This window comes from Aethalodelphis obliquidens, unplaced genomic scaffold (assembly GCF_003676395.1).
Source record: "Aethalodelphis obliquidens isolate GAN/ISIS:26980383/991018 unplaced genomic scaffold, ASM367639v1 scaffold12, whole genome shotgun sequence".
Classification (NCBI taxonomy): Eukaryota; Metazoa; Chordata; class Mammalia; order Artiodactyla; family Delphinidae; genus Aethalodelphis; species Aethalodelphis obliquidens.
The window spans coordinates 25,197,521-25,224,526 of record NW_020837956.1 but is presented as its reverse complement, the minus strand read 5'-3'; the positions used below and the strand labels follow the sequence as shown (position 1 = coordinate 25,224,526).

At 39.7% G+C, this 27,006-nt stretch overlaps 2 protein-coding genes across 3 annotated transcripts in view; one reads left to right on the top strand and one right to left on the bottom strand.

Moving 5' to 3' along the window:
- Positions 1-1,838: 1,838 nt before the first annotated feature.
- Positions 1,839-7,959, bottom strand: PFN4 (profilin family member 4). Of its 2 annotated transcripts, none has more exons than XM_027113712.1 (4): positions 7,778-7,959; positions 5,903-6,040; positions 4,989-5,094; positions 1,839-2,045 (listed from the first exon to the last, which is right to left on the bottom strand). In XM_027113712.1, exons 1-4 carry the CDS (start codon positions 7,937-7,939, stop codon positions 2,017-2,019), a joined length of 435 nt encoding a protein of 144 aa, XP_026969513.1. In that variant the 5' UTR covers positions 7,940-7,959; the 3' UTR covers positions 1,839-2,016. The 2 variants fall into 2 exon arrangements, with proteins under 2 accessions (XP_026969513.1, XP_026969514.1); XM_027113713.1 differs by lacking the exon at positions 7,778-7,959 and adding an exon at positions 6,331-6,945.
- A 9-nt stretch (positions 7,960-7,968) lies between these two features.
- Positions 7,969-27,006, top strand: part of LOC113623982 (protein FAM228B) — a 34,294-nt gene continuing 15,256 nt past the window's right edge. Inside the window, exons 1-5 of the mRNA XM_027113711.1 lie at positions 7,969-8,084; positions 8,295-8,422; positions 21,563-21,631; positions 23,129-23,320; positions 23,992-24,072. Coding sequence (XP_026969512.1) covers positions 7,997-8,084; positions 8,295-8,422; positions 21,563-21,631; positions 23,129-23,320; positions 23,992-24,072 — 558 coding nt within the window. The 5' untranslated portion in view covers positions 7,969-7,996. The remainder of the gene's footprint in view (positions 8,085-8,294; positions 8,423-21,562; positions 21,632-23,128; positions 23,321-23,991; positions 24,073-27,006) is intronic.

Below are 27,006 nucleotides of genomic sequence, written 5' to 3'. Positions count from 1 at the left end.
AACTCTGTTGTAAAATCTTTTTAGGCATGTGTTAGGTTTCTGTGAAAACTTTTGTTTAAATGTTAAACTTCATACCAACACTGTCAGTTTTTGTCTCAATAAAACTATAGATTTATAAAAAAAATGTATATATTATGTGCACTGAAAAAAGACTGGAAGAAAATAACAAAAACTATCAACAGTTGTTTTCATTTAATGTGAAATTATGAGTAACTTATTTTCTCAAGTGTTTTTATGAGTGTATATTACTTTTGCAATCAAAATTATAAAAGTTTCAAAAAGTACTGTTTATACTGCAACACTGCTTGATGTCCTTTGAGTTACCCTGAAGAAAGTAGCCTTTTCTCCTTTGGCCCCATCCATCTTCCCAGTTTCATTTATCATTCTCTCATACATACTATTTTCCAGCCACACTGAACCTCTCACCATTCTTTTCACACAACAGGAACTTGCATATGCTATTCCTTAAACCTGGAATGCTTTTCGCTCTCTTCTGTACTTACTTATTCTTCCAGATTCACTTCAAATGCATTTTCAGGCTCCTGAATGCACAGTTGATTGCTTTAGGCTTTGTGCTTTACAGTTCTTTTTTTCTATCTGTTACAGCATTTGTCACATGGTAATGTGACTCATTTATAAATTTTCTTCACTAAATTGTAATCCTATCTGCGGTGGGGTGTATATATTATTTACTTTTGTATCAACAGTACCTAGCACACAGTAGACTACTCAACGAATGCTAAATAAGTAAATTTTAAATGTACTTTTACCTCTAACTCAGAAAAGAATCAAGCAGCTGAACAGATAAATGAATGAACGGACAGTGGTCAGCTTGACCACCCAGAACAAATCTGTAGTTCTTGGCACCCAAGCTCAGAAAAGGAATTGTATTGGAGGTAGGCTCCTTGAAAGGCTGTTATACAAAACCTGAAAGTGGGAGAATTTTATAAACATTAACGAAAGACACTTTGCCTCAGATAGCATGCTTTTGGAATTCAGAAAACTGCATGGTAATGTCAAGAAATGCCAGTGGCCTATGGTATTCCCTCCCTAGGGACACTTGGAAGCTGTACAAACAGACTGGCCTGGGGTTGCTATTAGGAGAAAGAAAGATGCACCATGGCCAGGAATGATCAGGGTAGAATCCTGAATTTTCAAAATAGGTTATATATACTCTTTACCCTCATCATTCTGTTCATCACCCAGGAGGTGACCAAGAGGAGATGAACCCTTTCTGGGGAAGGCTGTATTCATTGACCCCACTAAGTTGTGTGGACTAGGAGGAAGTGAGGGAGGTGGAGTCAGAAATCTTTTTGAGTTGATTTTTGGGAAGACCTTTCCAGTGCTCAACAAAATCAGATGCCTGCAGATGGTGGGGAGTGCAGTGTGTCCCTCAGATACCTTGACGAGTGGCCTGTTGTTGGGTGGTCTTTACATTGGTTCCCCTTTTCCCCAGGTCCCACAGGGGTGATGTGGACCAGATAGATGCCACACATGCAGTGAGCTGCACTCTAGGACAGGAACACTGAATTCAGGGAATCTACCTCTTTCAGAGCAAGCAGTAAGCAAGCTTGCCCTTGGTTCTGAAGGGAGACATCACTTCATTTTTCAAGGTTGCTTCCTGCAACATAACCCTGAAATGGTCTGCATGAAGAGTGGTTAGGGCCTTGTATTCTTGGCATACCTAGCAAGATGTGTGGGAATACAGAGACTCATGGAGGAGTCTCCCAACAGAAATGCCCTGTGAAACTATCATATGCCCTGTGAAATGCCTCACATTCATGCCAATGACCAACACTAAAAAAAAAAAAAAGGAACAAATAAAGTGGACTAAGTAATTCCAATTAAAGAAGAGGATCTCTTGAAATAAGAAAAATTGCTTCCTTAACTCATTCTTCCTTTTCAGTATCTTCTGCCTAGTATTTTTCAACCACAATATAAGGCATTACTTTTTCTTTAGGATCTATAGTTTTCTTCTAAAATCATAAAAGCTGTCTTTCATAGTCCTCTGATGACTTAATTTCCTTTTCTTCTTAGATATTCTCCTGAAAGAAAACAGAATATAGTTATTACTTATGAACAGTACATTATCACAATATGATTCATTCATTTATTCCATAAATGTTCGTAACTACCACGTGCTAGGCACTGTGCTAAGTACTTGGAGATACAAGGATGACTGGATAGTTAAGACCCAATCCCTGACTTCAAGGAGTTCATTGTCTATTAGGGGAGATATATATTTGTGTATCTATATATACACACACACAATGCTCCTAGAATCTTTCATAATAGAAAATTGTAATAGTTCTTTATTTCCCAAATTTTCTATAATTGTCATGCATAATTTTTGAAAGAGAAAAATATAATTAAAAGAAAAACAAGTCAAGGAAATAGAGTAATGAGACATGAGGGAATTCCCTGGAGGTCCAGTGATTAGGACTCAGCGCTTTCACTGCGGTGGCCCAGGTTCAATCCCTGGTTGCAAAACCTGCCAGCGATGTGGGTGCAGCCAAAAAAAAAAAGAGACATGAGATAAGTAACTGGCTCCTGAGTGGATATCAGCCTCATCCATCCCTCATGAGCATTCAGTCACTTCCAAGATAGCCGATCCCTTCCCAGAGTAGTGAGATCTTAGTGGAATGATGTCAGCCCTGTCCTTCTAAATAACACACATTCTTTGGAGTCTCTTGTGGCCCTAAGCACTCTTTGGTGCCAGCCACAGAATCTACATTACAGTGGGCAGGCAACTTCTCTGGTCTTCTCCGCAGGATACCTGGGGAATTAGCCCTGGGCCACAGCTGATAGGATAGCGTCTGGCCTCTTTAGAGCCTAATTGCTCATTTTCCTGGCTTCCTTTTCTGGATAGCTTTAATTCGATAATTAGCCCAGATATACAAGTCTCCATTCTGTCCTCCTGCTCCTGCCCTACGCTACTGAAACTGAACCTCCCTTAAATCCTGACACCTGCTCAGGAAAGATCCTCTGTGGTTGTAATTGCCTGTTCCTCCCATGCTGGAAATCACCCCTCCTGTTAGGTGCTTCCTAAGTTGTGTCTTGCCTACGCTCAGTCCTATTTGCTCCTAGAATACCTCATTGCCAGCCATGTAGCATGGTTTATGACAATCCATGCCAGGGAACTATTTATGACAACTGTGAAGGTCTGTACTTATATACATTTTGTGTGTGTGTAGTTTCTGTGATGGTAGTTAATTTCTCAATTAATCCTTTAAGATTCAGCTGTCTGAAAAACGGTGTAGATGATCTTATTTGCAAAGCAGAAATAGAGACACAGATGTAGAGAACAAACTATGGGTACGAAGGGGGAAAGGAGCGGGTGGGAGGAATTGGGAGATTGGGATTGACATATATACACCATTGATACTATGTATAAAATAGATAACTAATGAGAACCTACTGTATGGCACAGGGAACTCTACTTAATGCTCTGTGGTGACCTAAATGGGAAGGAAATCCAAAAAAGATGGGATATATGTATACGTATAGCTGATTCACTTTGCTGTACAGTAGAAACCAACACAACATTGTAAAGCAACTATACTCCAATAAAAATTAATCAAAAAAAAAAAAGATTCCGCTGTCTGGAGCCCTCCCAGATTCTGCTAGGCAGAGGTCATTCATTTATTTGTTCATCAAACATGCATTAATTTCCTACTCATCATTAGACACTGTTTTAGGGACTGGATTAAGACGAAATTTTTGCCTTCTAGGGACTCACAATCAAGGTAAACAAAGGACTCTAATGTCAGTAATAATAAAGGTATGCATAAAATACATAGCACAGTAGAGAGAAGCCCAAGATCTGATTTGGGTTTTCAATGATAATTAGGAATTTGCCAACTGGATGTGAAAGGGCAGGGACAGAAAGGGAAGATATTTCAGGCAGATAGGGCAGCAGTATCGTATAGAGGCATGGAAAGCAGAGACTATCTTAACCAGCTTTGATTTCCTAGTTTATTAGGATAGTGCAGTGCACATACATGTAGGTCGTCACTGAGAATTCGTTGAAAGAATGAAAGGTTGGCTGCTTTCCTCACTAGCAGAAGTAGATGGAGGATTCTCCTATCTCAAAGGAGTGTTCAAGCAACTCCAACAAAAACTTTTTTTTAGAAATTTAAATTTAGGTGACTTCCCTGGTGGCACAGTGGATAAGACTCTGCGCTCCCAATGCAGGGGGCCTGGGTTCGATCCCTGGTCAGGGAACTAGATCCCACATGCATTCTGCAACTAAGAGTTTGCATGCCACAACTAAGGAGCCTGCCTGCTGCAACTAAGACCTGGCACAGCCAAATAAATAAATATTTTTTTTAAAAGCGACTACTAAAACTGCTAAAAAAAATTTAAATTTAGATTAAAAAATCTAAACACAGATACAATTTATCGTTTATTAAGCTCAACTCTCATAGATATAATTTCCCAGTTAGTTCTACATTAGATCTTTATTTTAAAATGTAGAGACATGGAAGGGGAATGCAGCAGACACCAATAAGCCTGGCTCACAGTAATTTATTTTTCTGTAGAAAATCCTTGTATAGAGGATGGCCCCCAGCAACTACATCTCTGCTTTTTAACCCTGGCTTTCCCACCTCCTAACCCCAGCTGACTGATATAAAGGTAAATTATATGATCTAAGACTTGTCAGATCAGGGTTCTAAAAGAAATTAAGAGATAGGATGCAAGGCTTGACCATGACACCACTAGGAAAGGAGGCAGTCTGCAATGGGATGGAACAAAGCTGACCCTCTTAGGAGGAGAGACTAGAGTAGAGTGCTAGCAGTGTTCCAGTCCCTGGAATCCATTTTCCTTGTGGCTCAGCTGCACTCTGTCCTTTCACCGGTTATATAAGTAACCCTGGTACCCTTCCAATAAATTCCTCCTTTCTACCCTAGCTGGTTTGATTGGGTTACTTGCAGTCAGAAGACTTGACTACCACAGGGAACAAAGACAGGCATTGGGAGCAAACTTACCCAATTTCTCTGTGGCTTCCACACAGACACTAGGATACATGCCCTCAGTGTAAGTTGCCACCAGAAGATACAGACGGGTCTTCACAACAACCACACCAGTATTTTCCTGGATAAAAATAAAACAGAATGCCCTTCTCTTGGTTCTAGTTACAGGACAAGAAGTTACGCGCCAGCCACATTTTTCACCATTTCCTGACTTCCATATTCATTATGTTTGTTTTTGGACTCTCTGCTCTTTTTCACTGATTTAGTTGTCAAAAAGTTTTAGACTGTTGTAATAACAGCATGTGTATTCTGAAAAAAGCTCCTGAATTGATTGTAATATACCCCTATCCCAGTGAGAACAACAGATGTCACGGAAAGGAAATACATTTTGGAATTAGATAGCTCTGGGCTTGAATCCCAGCACCTCCATTTTCTGCTGTATGACTATGGAAGAGTCATTTAACCTGGTTAAGCCTCAGTTTCCTCATCTGTAAATGAGGCTACTTATTTTATAATGTGGGTGAAGTGTGCCTAACCCATCATATAGGGCATACAGAAATATGACTGTCATCCCCTTAATTCCTTATAGGCAACAGTGAACCAACAGACGTTTTAAGCACAAGAGTAATATCACTTTGTTTTTTAAAGAAGGAGAATGTAGAGTATGAGGAATAATTACAGTGGAAAGAGACAGTTCAGGCAAGGTTCAGTTGATAAATTCTGGAATGAACATTTCTCAGAACTAGGCTCTCTGTTAGAACTTTCTTTTACATGTGCCTTCCTGGCACTAGACTGCTATCTCAAACATTGCCATTGCAGTAACAGGCTTAGTCTGTTTTAAAGATAGTATCAGGAGAGGAACTGAAAACTGGAGTCAAATTCTTTTCTTAAGGTTTTTACAAAGTTGTCTTCAAATCTTGAACACTCACACTCTTAGCATAAAGAGAATAGTCATCTGCCCGGACACATTTGTAGTCCTTCTCCTTGAAATACAATCCTTCTCTTCTGGTTTTCAAAGGGTTCTTGGCAAATCCATCCACAAGTGTTCGGACATCACTGGGCATTACCTGCAGAGGTTAAATAGACTAGAAGTTGGCAACCTATGGTGGACTGGCCAAATTTGTACCACTATCAGTTTTTGTAAGCCTGCAAATGAAGAATGGTTTTTACATTTTTAAGTAGTTGAAAAAAAATCAAAATAATAATATTTTGTGATATGTAAAAATTACATGAAATTCAAATTTCAGTGTTCATAAAGTTTTATTGGAACATAGTCACTCCCATTCTTTTATGTACTGTCTATGGCCTTTACAGAAAAAGATTTAAACTCTTATGCCCAAGCCTGTTTTTTTCTTACACTAAATCCAGGTGATGCTACACATAGGCTCGGCTCCTGGAGTTTGATGAGGGCTGCACTGTCTACATGCTTCGTTCCCAGGAGTGTATCTAACAGTAAGTTCTGCAAATGGCTCATGCTCCCTCAGCCCTGAAAAAGGGAACTGCAGTTGAAACCATCTGCTCTGGCTAGCTTTTAAAAGCCCTGTGAATACAAATGTCCCTAAGACACCCTGGACAGCTTTAATATCAGCATGTGCACTTTGAAAAGATGAAAGGTGAAAATGGAGTTCCATCATCCAGTGCCCACCAATACTCAAGAGGAAAACAGAATCATAGAAAATCAGTTCACAGAGAGGGTTATGAGTTTGGAAAATCACAGCTCGTAATTTTCTATCTGTGTCAGTAGTTTGCATCAGAATCACCTAGGATTAAAACTAAAAAAATTAAAAACCTGACGAAATGGAGAACTACTGAAGTAAACAAGACTAAATGAGATATACTGGTCATGAGTCCTCACGTTCCTTTCCCACTGACCAACATCAGCACCAACTATGGACACTGATCAATACCCCAGGGGACTAAAAACACCTTAAGGAACCTAAAGCGACATTTTCCGCACAGGTTCCCAAGTCTTCTTGGGCCCTCCTCAACGGGACAAACTCCACAAACACTCGTCATTCCAAGGAGCCCCTAGCCCGCCACTCCCTTCGCAGCGATTTGGCCCACGGGGGTTCCCTGGAGCGGGGTTACTGAGGGCGAGGGAGGGTGTGTTAATGTCCAGTCTGGTTGGCTGCGGACACGCACAGGAGGGGCAGAGGGTTTGGGGGATCGCGGCGGGCCTGACCAGGAAAAGCCCCCTTGCTCTCGGGAAGGAGCCCAACACTCAACCAAAAGCTGGCTTGAAGCGCATGCGGCGGTCAACGGACGAGGGGGGAGGCGGGGCGAGAGGGCGACGAGCCCAGCTATTGGCTGCGGCAGCTGCCCGTCACCGAGAAGCGCTACGGCCCCGACCGCAGACCACGACCAGCCGTTGGGCGCCGGAGCTACGACTTTTCTGGTTTCTTCTCAGCCAGGCTGGTCTGCGGTAGCGCATTTGCGCGGGACTCAGGGACGCAGCGGCCGAGTCTCCGGACCGGGCGGTCCTGCGGAATTCGGAGTCCACCGGCCGCCTCGGCGGCGCGCGGACTCCTTGTCCGCCGCGGCGGAGGGGTCGCGGGGTGCCTCGACCGAATCTCTGGACACGAAACGTTCTTAATCTACCGAGGCGACGGGCTCGAGCTGACTGGACCTCAGGTGGGACGGGCTCACTCTCCCGCCGCAGCTGACGACTCAGGCGTCGTGGGCTGTCGGGCCCGGCCCTGTCGTGGTGCCAGAGAACCGAAGGCCCTGCCAGTCGAGGGAGGGGAGCTGAGGTACCTGTCGCGGCCTGCAGCTTTTCCTCCAGGCCGGGCGGAGGCCACACGCACCTTGCCAGCGGGGTAGGAGGGAAGGGGCGGCGTCGTGGGTGCTTCTCCCTCAGGCACGGGCTGGACGGGGCTGGACGGGTCTGGGGGTGGCGGTTTGGGACTCTCAGAGCTTGAAGACAAGCTAATTGTGTTCAAAAGCCCTTCCTTCTGTGAGAAGCGCATCCTGGGTGTGCTTCAGGAGTCAGAAGGCTGCAACTCTGCCCACTCCGAAAACTGCAGATGCGACTCCTAGAGGCCAGGCTGAGAATTGCCACACCGGCTCCATTGGGCCACGTTGTGGGAAGCCTGGGATTCGAGGGGACAGCGGGTGGGTCTGGAGAGAGCTCCCCTGCTTAAAGGAGGCTGGCTCGGAAGACACCAGCAGAATCCTGGGTGAAGGCCCCTCTCCTTAGGGAAAGTGTGGGTGTCTAAAGTTCAGAATCCGTTCCACGTCCGTTCACGGCCACGAATAGTGATTATTAATCAAATAGAAGAGAATAAATCTGAATTCTCGTTACTAAGTAAGCTGATTTTTTAGTTTTTCTAGGGGCTCTGTTATTTGTGAACACAATGAAAAGTTCAGACAGTGATGTGATAACTGACAGACTTACCAGGCTCAAGAGCTCAAACGAATGGCTGGAGCCCCAGCCACTTTCCTTCATGGAGGTACAGTAGTAGTGGCATTCTGAAGTTTATACTTGGGTGGTTGCACTGACAAGTGGCCTGTGCTAAATATATTATTCTCTGTGTTTTCTATTCTATTCTTTATTATCCCTTTCTTTCTATTAACCTTGTGTTTACTTTGCTCTCCATTTTCTAGTTTAACATGGGTTATATACCTTTTCTAGTATAACAGAGTTACGAAGTTTCTTCTGAAGCTTTAACTGCATCACCCAAATTTATATATGTTGTGGTTTTGTTTTTTTAGATTCTTTTTTTCTACACAGCTTTATTAAGGTATACTTGATATACAATAAACTGCATATATTGAAAGTGTACAGTTTGATAAATTCCTAGCTATGTATTCACACATGAAACCATCACCACAGTTGAGACAGTGAACATATTCAGTACCTCCAAAGTTTCCTCATTGTGTCCCTTTGTGAGTGCCCCCTCCCTGCCTGCTTTCTATCACTATAGTTTATTTTATTTTTCTTAAATTTTATTTTTATTTTTTTAAATTTTTTTTGAATTTTTTTATACAGCAGGTTATTAATTATCCATTTTATACATATTAGCATATACATGTCAATCCCAATCTCCCAATTCATCCCACCACTATCACCCCCCAACACTTTCCCCCCCTTGGTGTCCATACGTTTGTTCTCTACATCTGTGTCTCTATTTCTGACCTGCAAACCGGTTCATCTGTACCGTTTTTCTAGGTTCCACATATATGTGTTAATATACGATATTTGTTTGTCTCTTTCTGACTTACTTCACTCTGTATGACAGTCTCTAGATCCCTCCACGTCTCTACAAATGACTCAATTTTGTTCCTTTTTGTGGCTGAGTAATATTCCATTGTATATATGTACCACATCTTCTTTATCCATTCGTCTGTTTCTGGGCATTTAGGTTGCTTCCATGTCCTGGCTATTGTAAATAGTGCTGCAGTGACCATTGGGGTGCATGTGTCTTTATGAATTATGGTTTTCTTTGGGTATATACCCAGTAGTGGGATTGGTGGGTCATGTGGTAATTCTATTTTTAGTTTTTTAAGGAACCTCCATACTGTTCTCCATAGTGGCTTTATCAATTTACATTCCCACCAACAGTGCAAGAGGGTTCCCTTTTCTCCACGCCCTTCCCAGCATTTGTTGCTTGTAGATTTTCTGATGATGCCCATTTTAACTGGTGTGAGGTGATACCTCATTGTAGTTTTGATTTGCATTTCTCTAATAATTAGTGAGGTTGAGCAGCTTTTCATGTGCTTCTTGGCCATCTGTATGTCTTCTTTAGAGAAATGTCTATTTAGGTCTTCTGCCCATTTTTGGATTGGGTTGTTTGTTTTCTTTTTTTTTTTGGCTGTACGCGGGCCTCTCACTGTTGTGGCCTCTTCCGTTGCGGAGCACAGGCTCCGGATGCGCAGGCTCAGCGGCCATGGCTCACGAGCCTAGCTGCTCCGCGGCATGTGGGATCCTCCAGGACCGGGGCACAAACCTGTGTCCCCTGCATCAGCAGGCGGACTCTCAACCACTGTGCCACCAGGGAAGCCCTGGGTTGTTTGTTTTCTTAATATTGAGCTGCATGAGCTGTTTAGGTATTTTGGAGATTAATCCTTTGTCCGTTGATTTGTTTGCAAATATTTTCTCGCATTCTGAGTGTTGTCTTTTCATCTTCCTTTGCTGTGGAAAAGCTTTTAAGTTTCATTAGGTCCCATTTGTTTATTCTTGTTTTTATTTCCATTATTCTAGGAGCTGGATCAAAAAAGATCTTGCTGCGATTTCTGTCAAAGAGTGTTCTTCCTATGTTTTCCTCTAAGAGTTTTATAGTGTCCAGTCTTACATTTAGGTCTCTAATCCATTTTGAGTTTATTTTTGTGTATGGTGTTACAGAGTGTTCTAATTTCATTCTTTTACATGTAGCTGTCCAGTTTTCCAGCACCACTTATTGAAGAGACTGTCTTTTCTCCATTGTATATCCTTGCCTCCTTTGTCATAGATTAGTTGACCATAGGTGTGTGGGTTTATCTCTGGGCTTTCTATCCTGTTCCATTGATCTGTATTTCTGTTTTTGTGCCAGTACCATAGTGTCTTGATTAGTGTAGCTTTGTAGTATAGTCTGAAGTCAGCTCCGTTTTTTTCCCTCAAGACCACTTTGGCTATTCGGGGTCTTTTGTGTCTCCATACAAATTTTAAGATTTTTTGTTCTAGTTCTGTAAAAAATGCCATTGGTAATTTGATAAGGATTGCATTGAATCTGTAGATTGCTTTGGGTAGTATAGTCATTTTCACAACATTGATTCTTCCAGTCTAAGAACATGGTATATCGCTCCATCTGTTTGTATCATCTTTAATTTCTTTCATCAGTGTCTTACAGTTTTCTGCATACAGGTCTTTTGTCTCCCTAGGTAGGTTTATTTTTCGGTGTTTTATTCTTTTTGTTGCAATGGTAAATGGGAGTGTTTCCTTAATTTCTCTTGCAGATTTTTCATCATTAGTGTATAGGAATGCAGGAGATTTCTGTGCATTAATTGTGTATCCTGCAACTTTACCACATGGTGTTGATTAGCTCTAGTAGTTTCCTGGTGGCATCTTTAGGATTCTCTATATATAGAATCATGTCATCTGCAAACAGTGACAGTTTTACTTCCTCTTTTCCAATTTGTATTCCTTTTATTTCTTTTTCTTCTCTGATTGCTGTGGCTAGGACTTCCAAGACTGTGTTGAATAATAGTGATGAGAGTGGACATCCTTGTCTTCGTCCTGATCTTAGAGGAAGTGCTTTCAGTTTTTCACCATTGAGAATGATGTTTGCTGTGGGTTTGTCGTATATGGCCTTAATTATGTTGAGGTAGTTTCCCTCTGTGCCCACTTTCTGGAGAGTTTTTTATCGTAAATAGGTGTTGAATTTTGTCAAAAGCTTTTTCTGCATCTATTGAGATGATCATATGGTTTTTATTCTTCAATTTGTTAATATGTGTATCACATTGATTGATTCACGTATATTGAAGAATCCTTGCATCCCTGGGATAAATCCCACTTGATTATGGTGTATGATCCTTTTAATGTGTTGTTGAATTCTGTTTGCTAATACTTTGTTGAGGGTTTTTGCATCTATATTCATGAGCGATATTGGTCTGTAATTTTCTTTTTTTGTGGTATTTTTGTCTGGTTTTGTTATCAGGGTGATGGTGGCCTCATAGAATGAGTTTGGGAGTGTTTCTTTGCAGTTTTTTGGAAGAGTTTGAGAAGGATGGCTGTTAACTCTTCTCTAAATGTTTGATAGAATTCACCTGTGAAGCCATCTGGTCCTGGACTTTCGTTTGTTGGAAGATTTTTTTTTTTTTTTTTTTGCAGTACACGGGCCTCTCACTGCCGTGGCCTCTCCTGTTGTGGAGCACAGGCTCCAGACGCGCAGGCTCAGCGGCCATGGCTCACGGGCCCAGCCAATCCGCGGCACGTGGGAATCCTCCTGGACCGGGGCACGAACCCATGTCCCCTGCGTTGGCAGGCAGACCCTCAACCACTGCGCCACCAGGGAAGCCCTGTTGGAAGATTTTTAATCACGGTTTCAATTTCATTACTTCTGATTGGTCTGTTCATATTTTCTATTTCTTCCTGGTTTTGTCTTGGAAGGATATACCTTTCTAAGAATTTGTCCATTTTTTCCAGGTTGTCCATTTTATTGGCATAGAGTTGCTTGTAGTAGTCTCTTAGGATGGTTTATATTTCTGCGGTGTCTGTTGTAACTTCTCCTTTTTCATTTCTAATTTTATTGATTTGAGTCCTCTCCCTCTTTTTCTTTTTCTTTTTTTTTTTGCGGTACACAGGCCTCTCACTGTTGTGGCCTCTCCCGTTGCAGAGCACAGGCTCCGGACGTGTAGGCTCAGCGGCCATGGCTCACGGGCCTAGCCGCTCCGTGGCATGTGGGATCTTCCCAGACCGGGGCACGAACCGTGTCCCCTGCATCGGCAGGCGGACTCTCAACCACTGCGCCACCAGGGAAGCCCTCTCCCTCTTTTTCTTGATGAGTCTGGCTAATGGTTTATCAATTTTGTTTATCTTCTCAAAGAACCAGCTTTTAGTTTTATTGATCTTTGGTATTGTTTTCTTTGTTTCTATTTCATTTATTTCAGCTCTGATCTTTATTATTTCTTTCCTTCTACTAACTTGGGATTTGTTTTTCTTTCTCTAGTTCCTTTAGGTGTAAGGTTAGATGGTTTATTTGAGATGTTTGTTGTTTCTTGAGGTAGGATTGTATTGCTATAAACTTCCCTCTTAGAACTGCTTTTGCTGCATCCCATAGGTTTTGGATCGTTGTGTTTTCATTGTCATTTGTCTCTAGGTATTTTTTGATTTCCCCTTTAATTTCTTCAGTGATCTATTGGTTATTTAGTAACGTATTGTTTAGCCTCCCTGTGTTTGTGTTTTTTACATTTGTTTTCCTGTAATTGATTTCTAATCTCATAGCGTTGTGGTCAGAAAAGATGCTTAATATGATTTCAATTTTCTTAAATTTACTAGGGCTTGATTTGTGACCCAAGTTGTGATCTATCCTAGAGAATGTTCTGTGCGCACTTGAGAAGAAAGTGTGATCTGCTGTGTTTGGATGGAATGTCCTATAAATATCAATTAAATCTATCTGGCCTATTGTGTCATTTAAAGCTTGTATTTCCTTATTAATTTTCTGTTTGGATGAGCTGTCCATTGGTGTGAGGTTTTAAAGTCCCCCACTGTTATTGTGTTACTGTCGATTTCCTCTTTTATAGCTGTGAGCAGTTGCCTTATATATTGAGGTGCTCCTATGTTGGGTGCATATATATTTATAATTGTTATATCTTCTTCTTGGATTGATCCCTTGATCATTGTGTAGTGTCCTTCCTTGTCTCTTGTAACATTCTTTATTTTAAAGTCTATTTTATCTGATACAACTATTGCTACTCCAGCATTCTTTTGATTTCCATTTGCATGGAATATCTTTTTCCATCCTCTCACTTTCAGTCTGTATGTGTCCCTAGGTCTGAAGTGGGTCTCTTGTAGACAGCATATATATGGGTCTTGTTTTTGTATCCATTCAGCAAGCCTGTGTCTTTTGGTTGGAACATTTAATTCATTCACATTTAAGGTAATTGTTGATATGTATGTTCCTATTACCGTTTTCTTAATTGTTTTGGGTTTGTTTTTGTAGGTTCTTTTCTTCTCTTGTGTTTTCCACTTAGAGAAGTTCCTTTAACATTTGTTGTAGAGCTGGTTTGGTGGTGCTGAATCCTGTTAACTTTTGCTTGTCTGTAAAGCTTTTGATTTCTCCATTGAATCTAAATGAGATCTTGCCGGGTAGAGTAATCTTGGCTGTAGTTTCTTCCCTTTCATCACTTTAAGTATATCATGCCACTCCCTTCTGGCTTGTAGAGTTTCTGCTGAGAAATCAGCTGTTAACCTTATGGGAGTTCCCTTGTATGTTATTTGTCGTTTTTCCCTTGCTGCTTTCAATAATTTTTCTTTGTCTTTAATTTTTGCCAATTTGATTGCTATGTGTCTCGGTGTGTTTCTCCTTGGGTTTATCCTGTATGGGACTCTACGCTTTCTGGACTTGGGTGGCAATTACCTTCCCCATGTTTGGGAAGTTTTCGACTATAATCTCTTCAAATGTTTTCTCAGGTCCTTTCTCTCTCTCTTCTCCTTCTGGGACCCCTATAATGTGAATGTTGTTGCCTTTAATGTTGTCCCAGAGGTCACTTAGGCTGGCCTCATTTCTTTTCATTCTTTTTTCTGTATTCTGTTCTGCAGCAGTGAATTCCACCATTGTGTCTTCCAGGTCACTTATCCGTTCTTCTGCCTCAGTTATTCTGGTATTGATTCCTTCTAATGTATTTTTCATTTCAGTTATTGTATTTTTCATCTCTCTTTGTTCTTTAATTCTTCTAGGTCTTTGTTAAACATTTCTTGCATCTTCTCGATCTTTGCCTCCATTCTGTTTCCGAGGTCCTGGATCATCTTCACTATCATTATTCTGAGTTCTTTTTCTGGAAGGTTGCCTATCTCCACTTCATTTAGTTGTTTTTCTGGAGTTTTGTCTTGTTCCTTCATCTGGTACATAGCCCTTTGCCTTTTCATCTTATCTGTCTTTCTGTGAATGTGGTTTTTGTTCCACAGGCTGCAGGATTGTAGTTCTTGCTTCTGCTGTCTGCCCTCTGGTGGATGAGGTTATCTAAGAGGCTTGTGCAAGTTTCCTGATGGGAGGGACTGGTGGTGGGTAGAGCTGGCTGTTGCTCTGGTGAGCAGAGCTCAGTAAAACTTTAATCCACCTGACTGCTGATGGGTGGGGCTGGGTTCCCTCCCTATTGGTTGTTTGGCCTGAGGCAACCCAACACTGGAGCCTACCTGGGCTCTTTGGTGGGGCTAATGATGGACTCTGGGAGGGCTCACGCCAAGGAGTACTTCCCAGAACTTCTGCTGCCATTGTCCTTGTCCTCACGGTGAGACACAGCCACCCCCGCCTCTGCAGGAGACCCTCCAACACTAGCAGGTAGTTCTAGTTCAGTCTCCTATGGGGTTACTGCTCGTTCCCCTGGGTCCCGATGTGCACACTACTTTGTGTGTGCCCTCCAAGAGTGGAGTCTCTGTTTCCACCAATCCTGTCAAAGTCCTGCAGTCAAATCCTGCTAGCCTTCAACGTCTGAGTCTTTAGGAATTCCTCCTTCTGTTGCCGGATCCCCAGGTTGGGAAGCCTGATGTGGGGCTCAGAACCTTCACTCCAGTGGGTGGACTCTTGTGGTATAAGTGTTCTCCAGTTTGTGAGTCACCCACCCAGGAGATATGGGGTTTGATTTTATTGTGATTGCACCCCTCCTACCATCTCATTGTGGCTTCTCCTTTGTCTTTGGATGTGGGGTATCTTTTTTGGTGAGTTACAGTGTCTTCCTGTTGATGATTGTTTAGCAGTTAGTTGTGATTCTGGTGCTCTCTCAGGAGGGAGTGAGAGCACGTCCTTCTACTCCGGATCTTGAACCAATCTCACTATAGTTTATTTTACATTTAAATTTTTTTATACAAATATAATGTTATGTATTATTTTTGTCAGGCTTCTTTCACTCAGTATAATTTGCAATTCATCCATGTTGTTTCATGTTTCAGTACTCAGTTCCTTTTTTTTTTGCTGAATGCTATATACCCCAGTTTGTCTATTCTGTCATTGGACGTTTGGGTTGTTTACAGTTTTTGGCTGTTATAAATAAAGCTGTTAGGAACATTCATGTACATGTCTTTATATGGATATATATTTTCATTACTGTTGGGTAAACATCTAGTTGTAGAATGCCTAGGTCGTATGGTAAATGAATTTAATATTTTATGAAACTGCCAACTGTTTTCCAAAGTTATATTATATTATATTATTTATTTATTTATTTATTTTTCTGGTGCACGGGCCTCTCACTGTTGTGGCCTCTCCCGTTGCGGAGCACAGCCTCCGGATGCGCAGGCTCAGCGGCCATGGCTCACGGACCCAGCCGCTCTGTGACATGTGGGATCTTCCTGGACTGGGGCACGAACCCGTGTCTCCTGCATCGGCAGGTGGACTCTCAACCACTGCGCCACCAGGGAAGCCCAAAGTTATATTATTTTATATTTCCACTAGCAGTGTATGGGAGTTCCAGTGTTTCACATCCTAGCCAACATTTGGTACAGTCTGTGTGTGTTTGTGTGTGTGTGTGTGTGTGTGTGTGTGTGTGTGTAGGTGTAGTCTTTTGAGACATTCTAAAAGATGTAGAGTCACATTTCAAAAGATGTAGAGTCACGTTTCATTGTGTGGTGTTTTAAAAAAATTAAAAATTTTTTGGCTGCGTCGGGTCCTAGTTGCAGCTCGTGGGATCTTTGTTGAGGCATGTGGGATCTTTGTGGTGGTGCGCGGGCTTCTCTCTAGTTGTGGCATGCAAGTTTTCTCTTCTCTAGTTGTGGCATGCAGGCTCCAGGGTGCGTGGGCTCTGTAGTTTGCGGCACGCAGGCTCTCTAGTTGAGGTGTGCAAGCTCAGTAGTTGTGGCACGCGAGCTTAGTTGCCCTATGGCATGTGGGATCCCAGTTCCCCGACTAGGGATCAAACCTGCGTCCCCTGCATTGTAAGGCGGATTCTTTACCACTGGACTATCAGGGAAGTCCCTCATTGTGTGTTTTTTTTTTTGTTGTCGTTGTTTTTTTTGTGGTACTCGGGCCTCTCACTGTTGTGGCCTCTCCCATTGTGGAGCACAGGCTCCGGACACACAGGCTCAGCGGCCATGGCCCTTGGGCCCAGCCGCTCCGTGGTATGTGGAATCCTCCCGGACCGGGGCACGAACCCGTGTCCCCTGCATTGGCAGGTGGACTCTCAACCACTGCGCCACCAGGGAAGCCCGTGCATTTTTTAATTTAAAATTCACTACCTTAAAGTGTACAATTCAGTGGTTTTTAGTATATCCACAAGGTTGTATAACTATCACCTCTCTAATTCCAGAACATTTTCATCACCCCAAAAAGGAAACTCATACCGTTTAGCAGTCCTTGTCCATTCCCTTCTCCCTTGTTCTCTGGCAACTGCTAATCTACTTTCTCTTAGATTTGTCTATTCTGGACATTGTATACAAATGGAATCATGTAGTATGTGGTCCTTTGTGTCTGACTTCTTCCACTTAGCATACTGTTTTCATGGTTCATCCATGTTGTAGCATGTATCAGCACTTCATTCTTTTTTATGGCCAAATGATACTCCAGTATATGGATATACCACATTTTATTTATCCATTCATCAGTGGATGGGCATTTGGATTTTTTCTGGTTTTTGACTATTATGAACAATGCTGCTGTGAACATTGTATACAAGTTTTTGTGTGAACATATGTTTTCAGCTGTCTTGGGTATATAACCTAGGAATGGAATTGCTAAGTCATATGGTAATTCTGTGTTTAACTTTTTGAGGAGCTGCCTACTGTTTCCAACAGTGGCTGTACCATTTTACATTCTCATCAGCAATGTATGAAGGTTCCAGTTTCTCTACTGCTTAGAGTTCATTGAACCTCTAGTATTGGTGAGCGTATAGTTCCCAACACATTTGGAAAAATTTCAGCCATCGTTTCTTAAAATATTTTTTCTACCCCACCCCTTCTCCTTTTGGGAAATAAAATTACATGTTTAATCGCCTGCTTAAAGCTATCCCATAGCCCACTGATTATCTGTTAAACTTTTTCATACTTTTCCTCCCTGCATTTCATTTTGGACAGCTTCTATTATGATTTTAACTTTACTAATCATTTCTTCTGTAATACCCAGTCTGTTGATAATCCTGTCTGTTGTATTTTTCATTTCAGACATTGTGGTTTTTATCCCTTAAGTTTTTAGGGGGCCTTTTTAAAAATCTTCCGTGTCTCAAAACGTCTGCTGTTTCGTCTAGCTTCCTGCACTTATGAACTATTTTAATGTCTTGGTCTAATAATTATATCATCTGTGTCATTTCTGGGGTAGTTTTTTTAAAAAATATTTATTTGGCTGCACCAGGTCTTCGTTGCTGGGTGTGGGATCCTTAGTTGCAGCATGTGGGATCTTTAGTTGCGGCCTGCAAACTCTTAGTTGCGGCATGTGGGATCTAGTTCCCTGAGCAGGGATCAAACTTAGGCCCCCTGCATTGGGAGCATGGAGTCTTAGCCACTGGAACACAAGGAAGTCTCCTCTGGGGTAGTTTTGATTGATTCTTTTCATTAGTCAAATTTTCCTGCTTCTTTATATGCCTGGTGATTTTTTTTTTTAATTTCTGAGATATACATTTTAAAGTAATAACTAGAATTATGACTTATAACATTATACCAGAACATATAAGATTTTTAGAAATTTCATGTAATGTCTGAAACATTTATATAAACATATTTCCATACAAATAACCCAAAGAAAGTTTAGTATTAGTTGTTTTTTTTTTGTTTGTTTTTTTATATTGCAGGTTCTTATTAGTCATCAGTTTTATACACATCAGTGTATACATGTCAATCCCAATCGTCCAATTCAGCACACCACCATCCCCACCCCACCGCGGTTTTCCCCCCTTGGTGTCCATACGTTTGTTCTCTACATCTGTGTCTCAACCTCTGCCCTGCAAACTGGTTCATCTGTACCATTTTTCTAGGTTCCACATACATGTGTTAATATACGATATTTGTTTTTCTCTTTCTGACTTACTTCACTCTGTATGGCAGTCTCTAAGTCCATCCACGTCTCAGCAAATGACTCAATTTTGTTCCTTTTTATCCAATATGGCTGAGTAATATTCCATTGTATATATGTGCCACAACTTCTTTATCCATTCGTCTGTCGATGGACATTTAGGTTTCTTCCATGACCTGTATGCCTGGTGATGTTTTTAATTGGGTGCCAGATGTGAATTTTTCCTTGTTGAGTGCTGGATATCTTTGATTTCCAATAAATATGCTGAGCTTTGTTCTGGTATGCGGTTAAGTTACTTGGACACAGTCTGATTTTTTTCATGTCTTGCCACCAAGCTTTGTTAGACAGAACTGTAGTATCATTCAGTGTATGGCCAATTTTGCTTTAGTACTTATTTTGTAAAACCCCTCTAAGTACTCAACTCTGTTTTATGCACCATAAAGTTTGTCACCCTGGCTGATGTTAACAGGAATAACTCCTGGGGTTGTGTGACCTCTAGGGATTGTTCCCCTAATCCTTTCAGGTACTTCTTTGCCCAGTGTTTCTTTGGGTAGTTTCCCCACATGCATATAGTGTTCAGCATTCACCTGAAGACGCAAGGGGGACCCTCTACAGATCTAATTCTCTGCAGATCCCTAAAGCTCTTTCTCTGTATGACTTTCTTCCCTCTGGTACTGTGCTCTATGAACTGTAGCTACCCTGGCCTCCCCAGACTCCCAGCTCCCCTGCTCATTTCAGGGAGACAGGTGGATTCCACCTGATTTCCTCCTCTCTGTGCCACAGTCTGGAAATTCTCTCCAGGCTCTATTGAGCTATTTTAAGGCTTACCTTGTGTTCTGTATCTCAGGGGCCACTGTCCTTCATAGCCTGATGTCCAGTGTCTTGAACTGTTGTTTAACTTTTTTTTTTTTAAGGTAGGAGGATAAATCTGTTCCCTCTTATTCTATCTTCCTTCCTAACTTTCTTTCTTCTCCTATTCCATTCTTTTATTTATCATTTCTAGGACTCCAGTTATCAACTTGTTGAACCTTTTGCTATTGTCTCATAAGTTGCTACAACTCTATTCATTTTCCAGTCTTTTTTCTTCCTGTTTCCCAGATTGGATAAATTCTAATGATTTGAATTCAAGTTCACTGACTCTTTTTATGTCATCTTCAATCTGCTGTTAAGCCCATTTAAGTTTGTTTGTTTTTTAAATTTAAGAACTGTATTTTCCACTTGGTTATTTTTCAGTCTCTATTTTTCTGCTGAGGTTTTCTATTCATTCATTATGAGCATATTTTCCTATAACTTCTTAAACATAGCTATAATAGTTGACCTAGAATCCTTGTCTGCTAATTCCAACATATGGGCCATCTCAGAGTTGGTCTCCAGTTGATTGTCTTTCTGTGTAAGGGTCACGTTTTCCTATTTGTCTAGTGATTTTGGACGTTATGAGAGATACATTGTAAAGGGTCTGGATTCTGTTATGCTCCTGTGATTAATACTGAGTTTTTGTTTTAGCAGGCAGTTAACTTGGCTGAACACGAACTCTGAACTTTGTCTCTCCTGCAGTTGGCAGCAGGTGAAATCACTGTTTAGTCTTTTTTAGCTTTAGCTGGGCTCCACGGAGTCTGATTTGTGCTTATGTAGTTCAAGGGTCTGCCAGAGATTTGGTCTGCAGAATTTGTGGCATTCTGTCTATGGCTTACTCCTTTCAGGTATTTCTCCTCTTCATTTTTCTGCTGCTATGGTTGCCCTGAACTCTGTCTTCTAATTATTGAATCTGTAAAACTGTGTATTTCTGTCTGCATTTGAGCTACCTTGTTTAGCTATGACTGAGGCCTGCTGTTAGACAAAAGTCCATAAAGAACTGAAAACTTTTCCAGTGCTGTTCTCTTTTTCCAAGTGTTGACTACCCTTTAGTTTCTTCCTGCTCTGGGTCAGTCTCCAGTGTTTTCAGGTGGTGGTTTTAATATTTCAGTACTCATCTTGGTTTTGACAGCAGTAGATTTGCTAGGAATAGCAACTCTGAGGCAGAAAGACAAAGAAAATGAATTTAGAGTTAGATACATTTGAGTTTGAATTCTGGGCTCAGTGCAGGATTTTCTAGGCTTCTGGTTGTTGCTTAACTCCCTTGAGCCTTAATTTCCTTGTGTGTTAATGGGGAAGGTTAGTTCTTAGATTTTGAGATTTTACTCATCTATTCTGGAAAACAAGGGTAGTGGAAGTGAAGACAACTAATTCCAATGACAGTTAATTTGAGAATATTTTATTTTTGTGTAATTAAGAGAGGATTTCAAAGGCCCATCCCAAATGCCCACTTTGGGACTCTTTTATTATTAATCATTTTTTCCATTGTGGAAAAATTATATCATAAAATTTACTCTTTTTAACTATTTTTAAGTGTGTAAGTCAGTGATGTTAATTACATTCACATGTGTGCTAGAAATCAACCTCTTGCATTTTCTGACATGTTTAATTGTGGAAAATTTGTTATGAAAATGGAAAAATTTAATTTTATGAGCTATTTCCTGAAGATTGTGTTGCTTTAAAATACTGAAAATGTGGCTTGTTCATAAAAAGTATTAATATTTGATAGCTATAATGACTAAATGAATTCAAATAGAATTCATTCAGAGTAAATGAATTCAAATAGAGGCCTGATTGTATCACTTTATAGGATGTGAAAAAAGATGGGTTTTACCTACCATGTGTGTCTGGGCGAAGTCATTTGACCATATTGGGACTCAAAATGTCTGTGATCTGAGTTATTTTTTCCCGAGAGTGAACTGTAGCTGAGAGCAGAAAGATTCAAATCCTCTTTAAAAAGTACTGATGATATGATTTGAAGTAGAAAAATTGGATTTATAGAGAACTTTCCAGGGATATGTATGTCACATAAAATATTATGAGTCTAGATAGTATTAATAATTTAATTTTCAAATATTTGATTTTCAAAATGTCATTCTGTCATTTTAGGCATTAGCTAAAGAAGATATTGATGCAGCTATTCAATCAATATTATACAGAGAAAATTATATAATTAAGGTAAGAATTGGCTGCAGAATGTGTCTCAAAAATTAAATTTTGTTTTTCCATTTCAGATGTAGTACATTGTCATTATAAAAATTTTAGGGGGCTTCCCTGGTGGCGCAGTGGTTGAGAGTCTGCCTGCCGATGCAGGGGACACAGGTTCGTGCCCCGGTCCGGGAGGATCCCACATTCCACAGAGCGGCTAGGCCTGTGAGCCGTGGCCACCGTGCCTGCGCGTCTGGAGCCTATGCTCCGCAACGGGAGAGGCCACAACAGTGAGAGGCCCGCGTACCGCCAAAAAAAAAAAAAAAATTTAGAAAATATAGAAAACAATTAAAACACTCATTAGCCTTTAGGATTGAACTTAAAAGAGCTCTGAGATTGCTTTAATTTAGTTCCTCTCTTCCTATACTTTGTGAGGACTCTTTTATAGATACCTTATAAGAGTTTCCTCCTACTCACTTGTTCCTTCGTGTTAGTGGGGCTTCTGTGGAGTCACTAGGTATTCTTATTTTTTTTTCTGGCTGTGCTGTGCGGCTTGTGGGATCTTAGTTCCCTGACCAGGGATTGAACTCGGCCCCTCGGCAGTGAAGGTGTGGAGTCCTAATGACTGGACCGCCGGGGAATTCCCTCCATAGAATATTCTTCTTCCTCATTCTATGTCGTTCCTTCTCTTCCTAGATAACTCTGTTCTTTAAGGCCCATCCCAAATGTCTACCAATTTGGAAATCTTTTAAAAAATTTAATTTTTCTATTGTAAAATATATATAACATAAAATTTGCTTTTTAACCATTTTTGAGTGTACAATTCAGTGACATTAATTACATTTATCTGTTGAGCAACCATAACCACTATGTATTTCTAAACCTTTTTCATCACCCCAACCAAAACTTTGTAGTCATTAAGTAGTAACTTCCCAGCTCTCCTTCCGCAAACCTCTGGTAACATCTAATTTATTTTCTGTCTCTATGAATTTGCCTATTCTAGACATTTCATATAAGTGGAATCCTACAATATTTATCCTTTTGTGTCTGTCATATTTCACTTAGCATATTGCTTTTAAGGTTCATCCATGTTGTAGCATGTGTCAGAACTTCACTCCTTTTTATGATTGTATAATATTCCATTATACGTATATACCACATTTTGTTTATACCTTCATCTGTTGATGAACACTGGAGTTGTTTCCACCTTTTGGCTATTGTGAGTAATGATGCAGTGAACACTGGTATACTAGTATCTGTTTGAACCCCATATATCTCTTGCTACATGGTCCCTCCTCCTGTTGTTTTGTAGATTTGTTGTCTGTCTTCCAGGGAGAGCAGGCATGTTGTCTAATTTATTCATGTATTCTTTGTTTCCAGTATTGAGTGTGTCACACAGAAGCCAACCAAATGATTTAATTAATGGATGATTTTGTGGGTTATTCTTATGAATATAAATTAAGTTTAAAATTTGGAACAAGAAAACTTTAAGATAATATATTTGTCTTTCCTATCACTGTTTACTAGGAACTAGGTAAATATTTAAAGCATCATGACTTCTTAAATGCAAGAAAAAAAGAGATATTATATAAAAGATGGGTTGATCATGTGGCAGATCCTCTCCAGAAGAAAATTATAGAAAATGTTGCTTCACATAAGAAGATTATAAAAAGGAGACAAGAGGAATTAGATGCTTTTTTAAAATACGTAAATAAAAAGGTACTAAGAGATCATTTATTACTTTTTTCAGTTGCTTTAAAAGCTACAGTTATCTTTATTTATAATCATCCAAACAGCCTGCCCTTCCCAATTCTGTATATGTGTAATCTGTACTCCGTTATAGCACATACTATTCTTAAATCCAGGGCATGTGGAAAGGATGGAGGGAAAGGGTTAGGTCTGAATTTAAATGTGTACATTAGTATAATTTTTCTTTCTTTCTCCTATGTAATTGTTAATTTTATATACCAATTTAAAAAAATTGGACTCTAGGTTCAAGATATATGTTTTTTTGAATTTTTTGTTTTTTATTCTGGAACTTGATTATTTATAAAGCTATAAAATATTTCTGTTCTCCTGGCATTTTTAAGAGATCTGAGATGTTTGAATATTAAGTACCTAAAAACAAATTCCTGTATCTTTTAGTGTTCCAACATCCTTTATTAAAATCTTGCAAATTTTAAGTAGATTCCTTCTATCACTATAATATTTCTTACTTAAATACATTAAATTTAATTTCCAATTTGGTCTTCCCTTCCCTTTTGCATCTGTCATTGATGCCATTTCAAAGCATAAGAGTGGAACTGTGTGTTTGACTCTTGAGTCCTGTTATGCTCAAAATTAATTATGGACTGCTTGTTCTTATGTGTGGTTTTATTTCCTTCCTATAGGGAAATGCATTTATAGAGCATTATGATCCAAAAGAATATGATCCTTTTTACATGAAAAAAGAGGACCCGAATTTTCTGAAGGTAGATTTCTAATTTTAATTTTGGTATTATGTGGTTTGTTTTTTTGAGCAGTCCTAATATATAAGTAGTCCTTTAGTGATTTCCAATGAATGCAGTAAAATCTTAAGAATCATGTCCCATCTCCATATCTTAGAAAGGAACAAAAAAGCCAAAGTCCAAAGTAAATTAAACCTCTGTAAAATTTGAAAATATTGTATAATAATTGGGTGATAGATAACGTTAAAAAATTTCAGACTTTTAAATTTGTTACAAAAGTAATATATTTTTATGATATGTAAATGAGAAAATCAATTTTAAAATAAATAATAAGAGACCACTCACAATTCCATTACCCAGAATGAACTCATGAACATTTTTCTGTATATTCTTCAAGACTTCTTTCTAATTATAAACCAACTATACTTCAATTAAAAAAAAACACTTCTTTCTATGGGTAGGTATATGTACACATTTTTATTTAACAAGAATGGGATCATACCACACATTAGGTTTTAAAATCTTTTTTTTCTCAGTAGTTTATGATTTGCTTTCTTTCTTTGTCAGTAAATGTAAATATACAATTGTAATCAATACATGGTATTCTGTTATTAATAGCTAACTTGCATTGAGAGCTTAACCAAATGTTAAGATTTCTTTTCACTTTATTTGAGCATTCACTGCTAATTTACAAATAAGGCAAGTGAGGCACGGGTGGGTTAAGTTACTTGTCCAAGGTTACACAGCTGTAAATAGCAGAGTACGGGTACGTTTCTAAACACATATACTATCTTGCTATACCATCTTTTTTTTTTTTTTTAACATATTCCTTATTTTGAACCTCTAGATTGTTTTTGACTTATTGTTGATATAAATGACATTATGATGAACATCCCTGTAACTATTTATTTCTTAATTTTTTCCGTTGGGTAAGTTGCTAGAAGTAGAACTGCTGGGTTAAAAATTATGCATGATTTTAATTCATATCACGAAATTGTCCTTCAGAATGGTTATATAAATTTGTACCTCCTCCCGAGAATCTATTTTTTCCACACTTTTGCTAATAGTGGATATTATTAAAGAAAATAAAACAAAAAACCTACCTTGAATCATAGACATTTTAAACTGCTGGTAGTTGCAGGGCAAAGCAGGTCTTTTAAGTTTTTCCCCAAATTAGGGTGTGTGTATGTGCTATTGTCCCTATTTTTATAGGTCAGAGTTAAACTGAGAGTTTAGAGTTATATCCTTAGACATACTAACTAGTAGCATACCTGGTAAGGGTTAGAATTGGGATTTGAAATCAGATCTTTTTTTAAAAATTTATTTATTTATTTATTTATTTTTTGGCTGTGTTGGGTCTTCGTTGCTGTGCGCGGGCTTTCTCTTGCTGCGGCAGGGGCTACTCTTCGGCGTGGTGCGCGGGCTTCTCATTGCAGTGGCTTCTCTTGTCGCGAAGCACGGGCTCTAGGCATGCGGGCTTCAGTAGTTGTGGCTCGCGGGCTCCAGAGTGCAGGCTCAGTAGTTGTGGCACATGGGCTTAGTTGCTCTGCGGCATGTGGGATCTTCCCGGACCAGGGTTCGAACCTGTGTCCCCTGCATTGGCAGGCGGATTCTCAACCACTACACCACTAGGGAAGCCTGAAACCAGATCTTTTGGGTACCAGAATTCCATTCTGTTCTTTCACCATGTTGCCGCTCTAAATGAAGCTGATAGGTGACCTCTTAAGGTAAGCTGAGCACTTTGAGGTTATAGCAGCAGTTCTCAAAGTGAGGTACATAGACCTTTGACAGCCCCAAAACCCTTCTGGGGGGTCCATTAGGCCAAAACTTTTCATAATAGTGCCAAATTTTATTTGCCTTTTTCATTGTGTTGACATTTGCACTGATGGTACAAAAGCAGTGTTGGGTAAAACTGCTAGTACCTTAGAGCTACTTAAGTCAGTGTTACCAAATTATACTGGTACTGTACTCATATTCTTCACTGTCATGCACTCACAGTAAAAAAAAAAAAATTCAATTTCACTTAATGTCCTTGATCAAACAGTAAAAAAATTATTAATTTTATTAAGTCTTACTCCCCCCTTTTTTAATTGAAGTATAGTTGATTTACAGTGTTAGTTCCTAGTGTTCAGCAAGGTGATTTTGGTTTTTAGTTTTTCAGATTCTTTTCCATTATAGTTTATTACAAGATATTGAATATAATTTTCTGTGCTATACAATAGGACCTTGTTGTTTATCTGTTTTACTCTATGCAGTAGTTTGTATCTGCTAATTCCAAACTCCTAATTCATTCCTCCCCTCCAAGTCTTGGACTTTTCTACACATCTTTTTAATATTCTGTGATGAAATGGGAGGTATGCAAAGAACATTTCTGCATACTGAAATACAGTATGATTGTTTGAATTGTGAGCTGAACTGGCTGATTTTTTTTCATGGAACATCATTTTTACTTGAAAGAATGACTTACAGACTATGTTTATTAAGTCTTGGGTGTTTGGTAGACATTTTCTGGAAAATTAATGAAGTGAGTCTGTCACTTCAAGAAAAACAGCTGACAGTATTTGTTGCCAGTGATAAAATGTGAACTTTCAAACAAAAATTTGAATTTTTGAAATATCATACTGACCATCATGTGTGACAGTGTTCAAATACTCAAAGACTTTACTGATGAGACTGGTGATGATATTAATGAATGTGATTATTGTATAATGAAATGTATTAACATTTGGAAGACCTCACATAACTCAGTGATCTAATTTTCTCTAAACAACCAATTCATGATATGGATAAAAGATTCATTCAGAGTTCAAGTTCAAGATGGACCAATGGATTTTAATGTAGCAGAGTTTGAATAATTCATTGATATGGTTTCAGATTCTACATCATAACTGACCTTTAAGAAGCTGCCACTTGTTGAGTTTGGGTATAGTATTGATATCTAAAAAGAAATCCACAGTG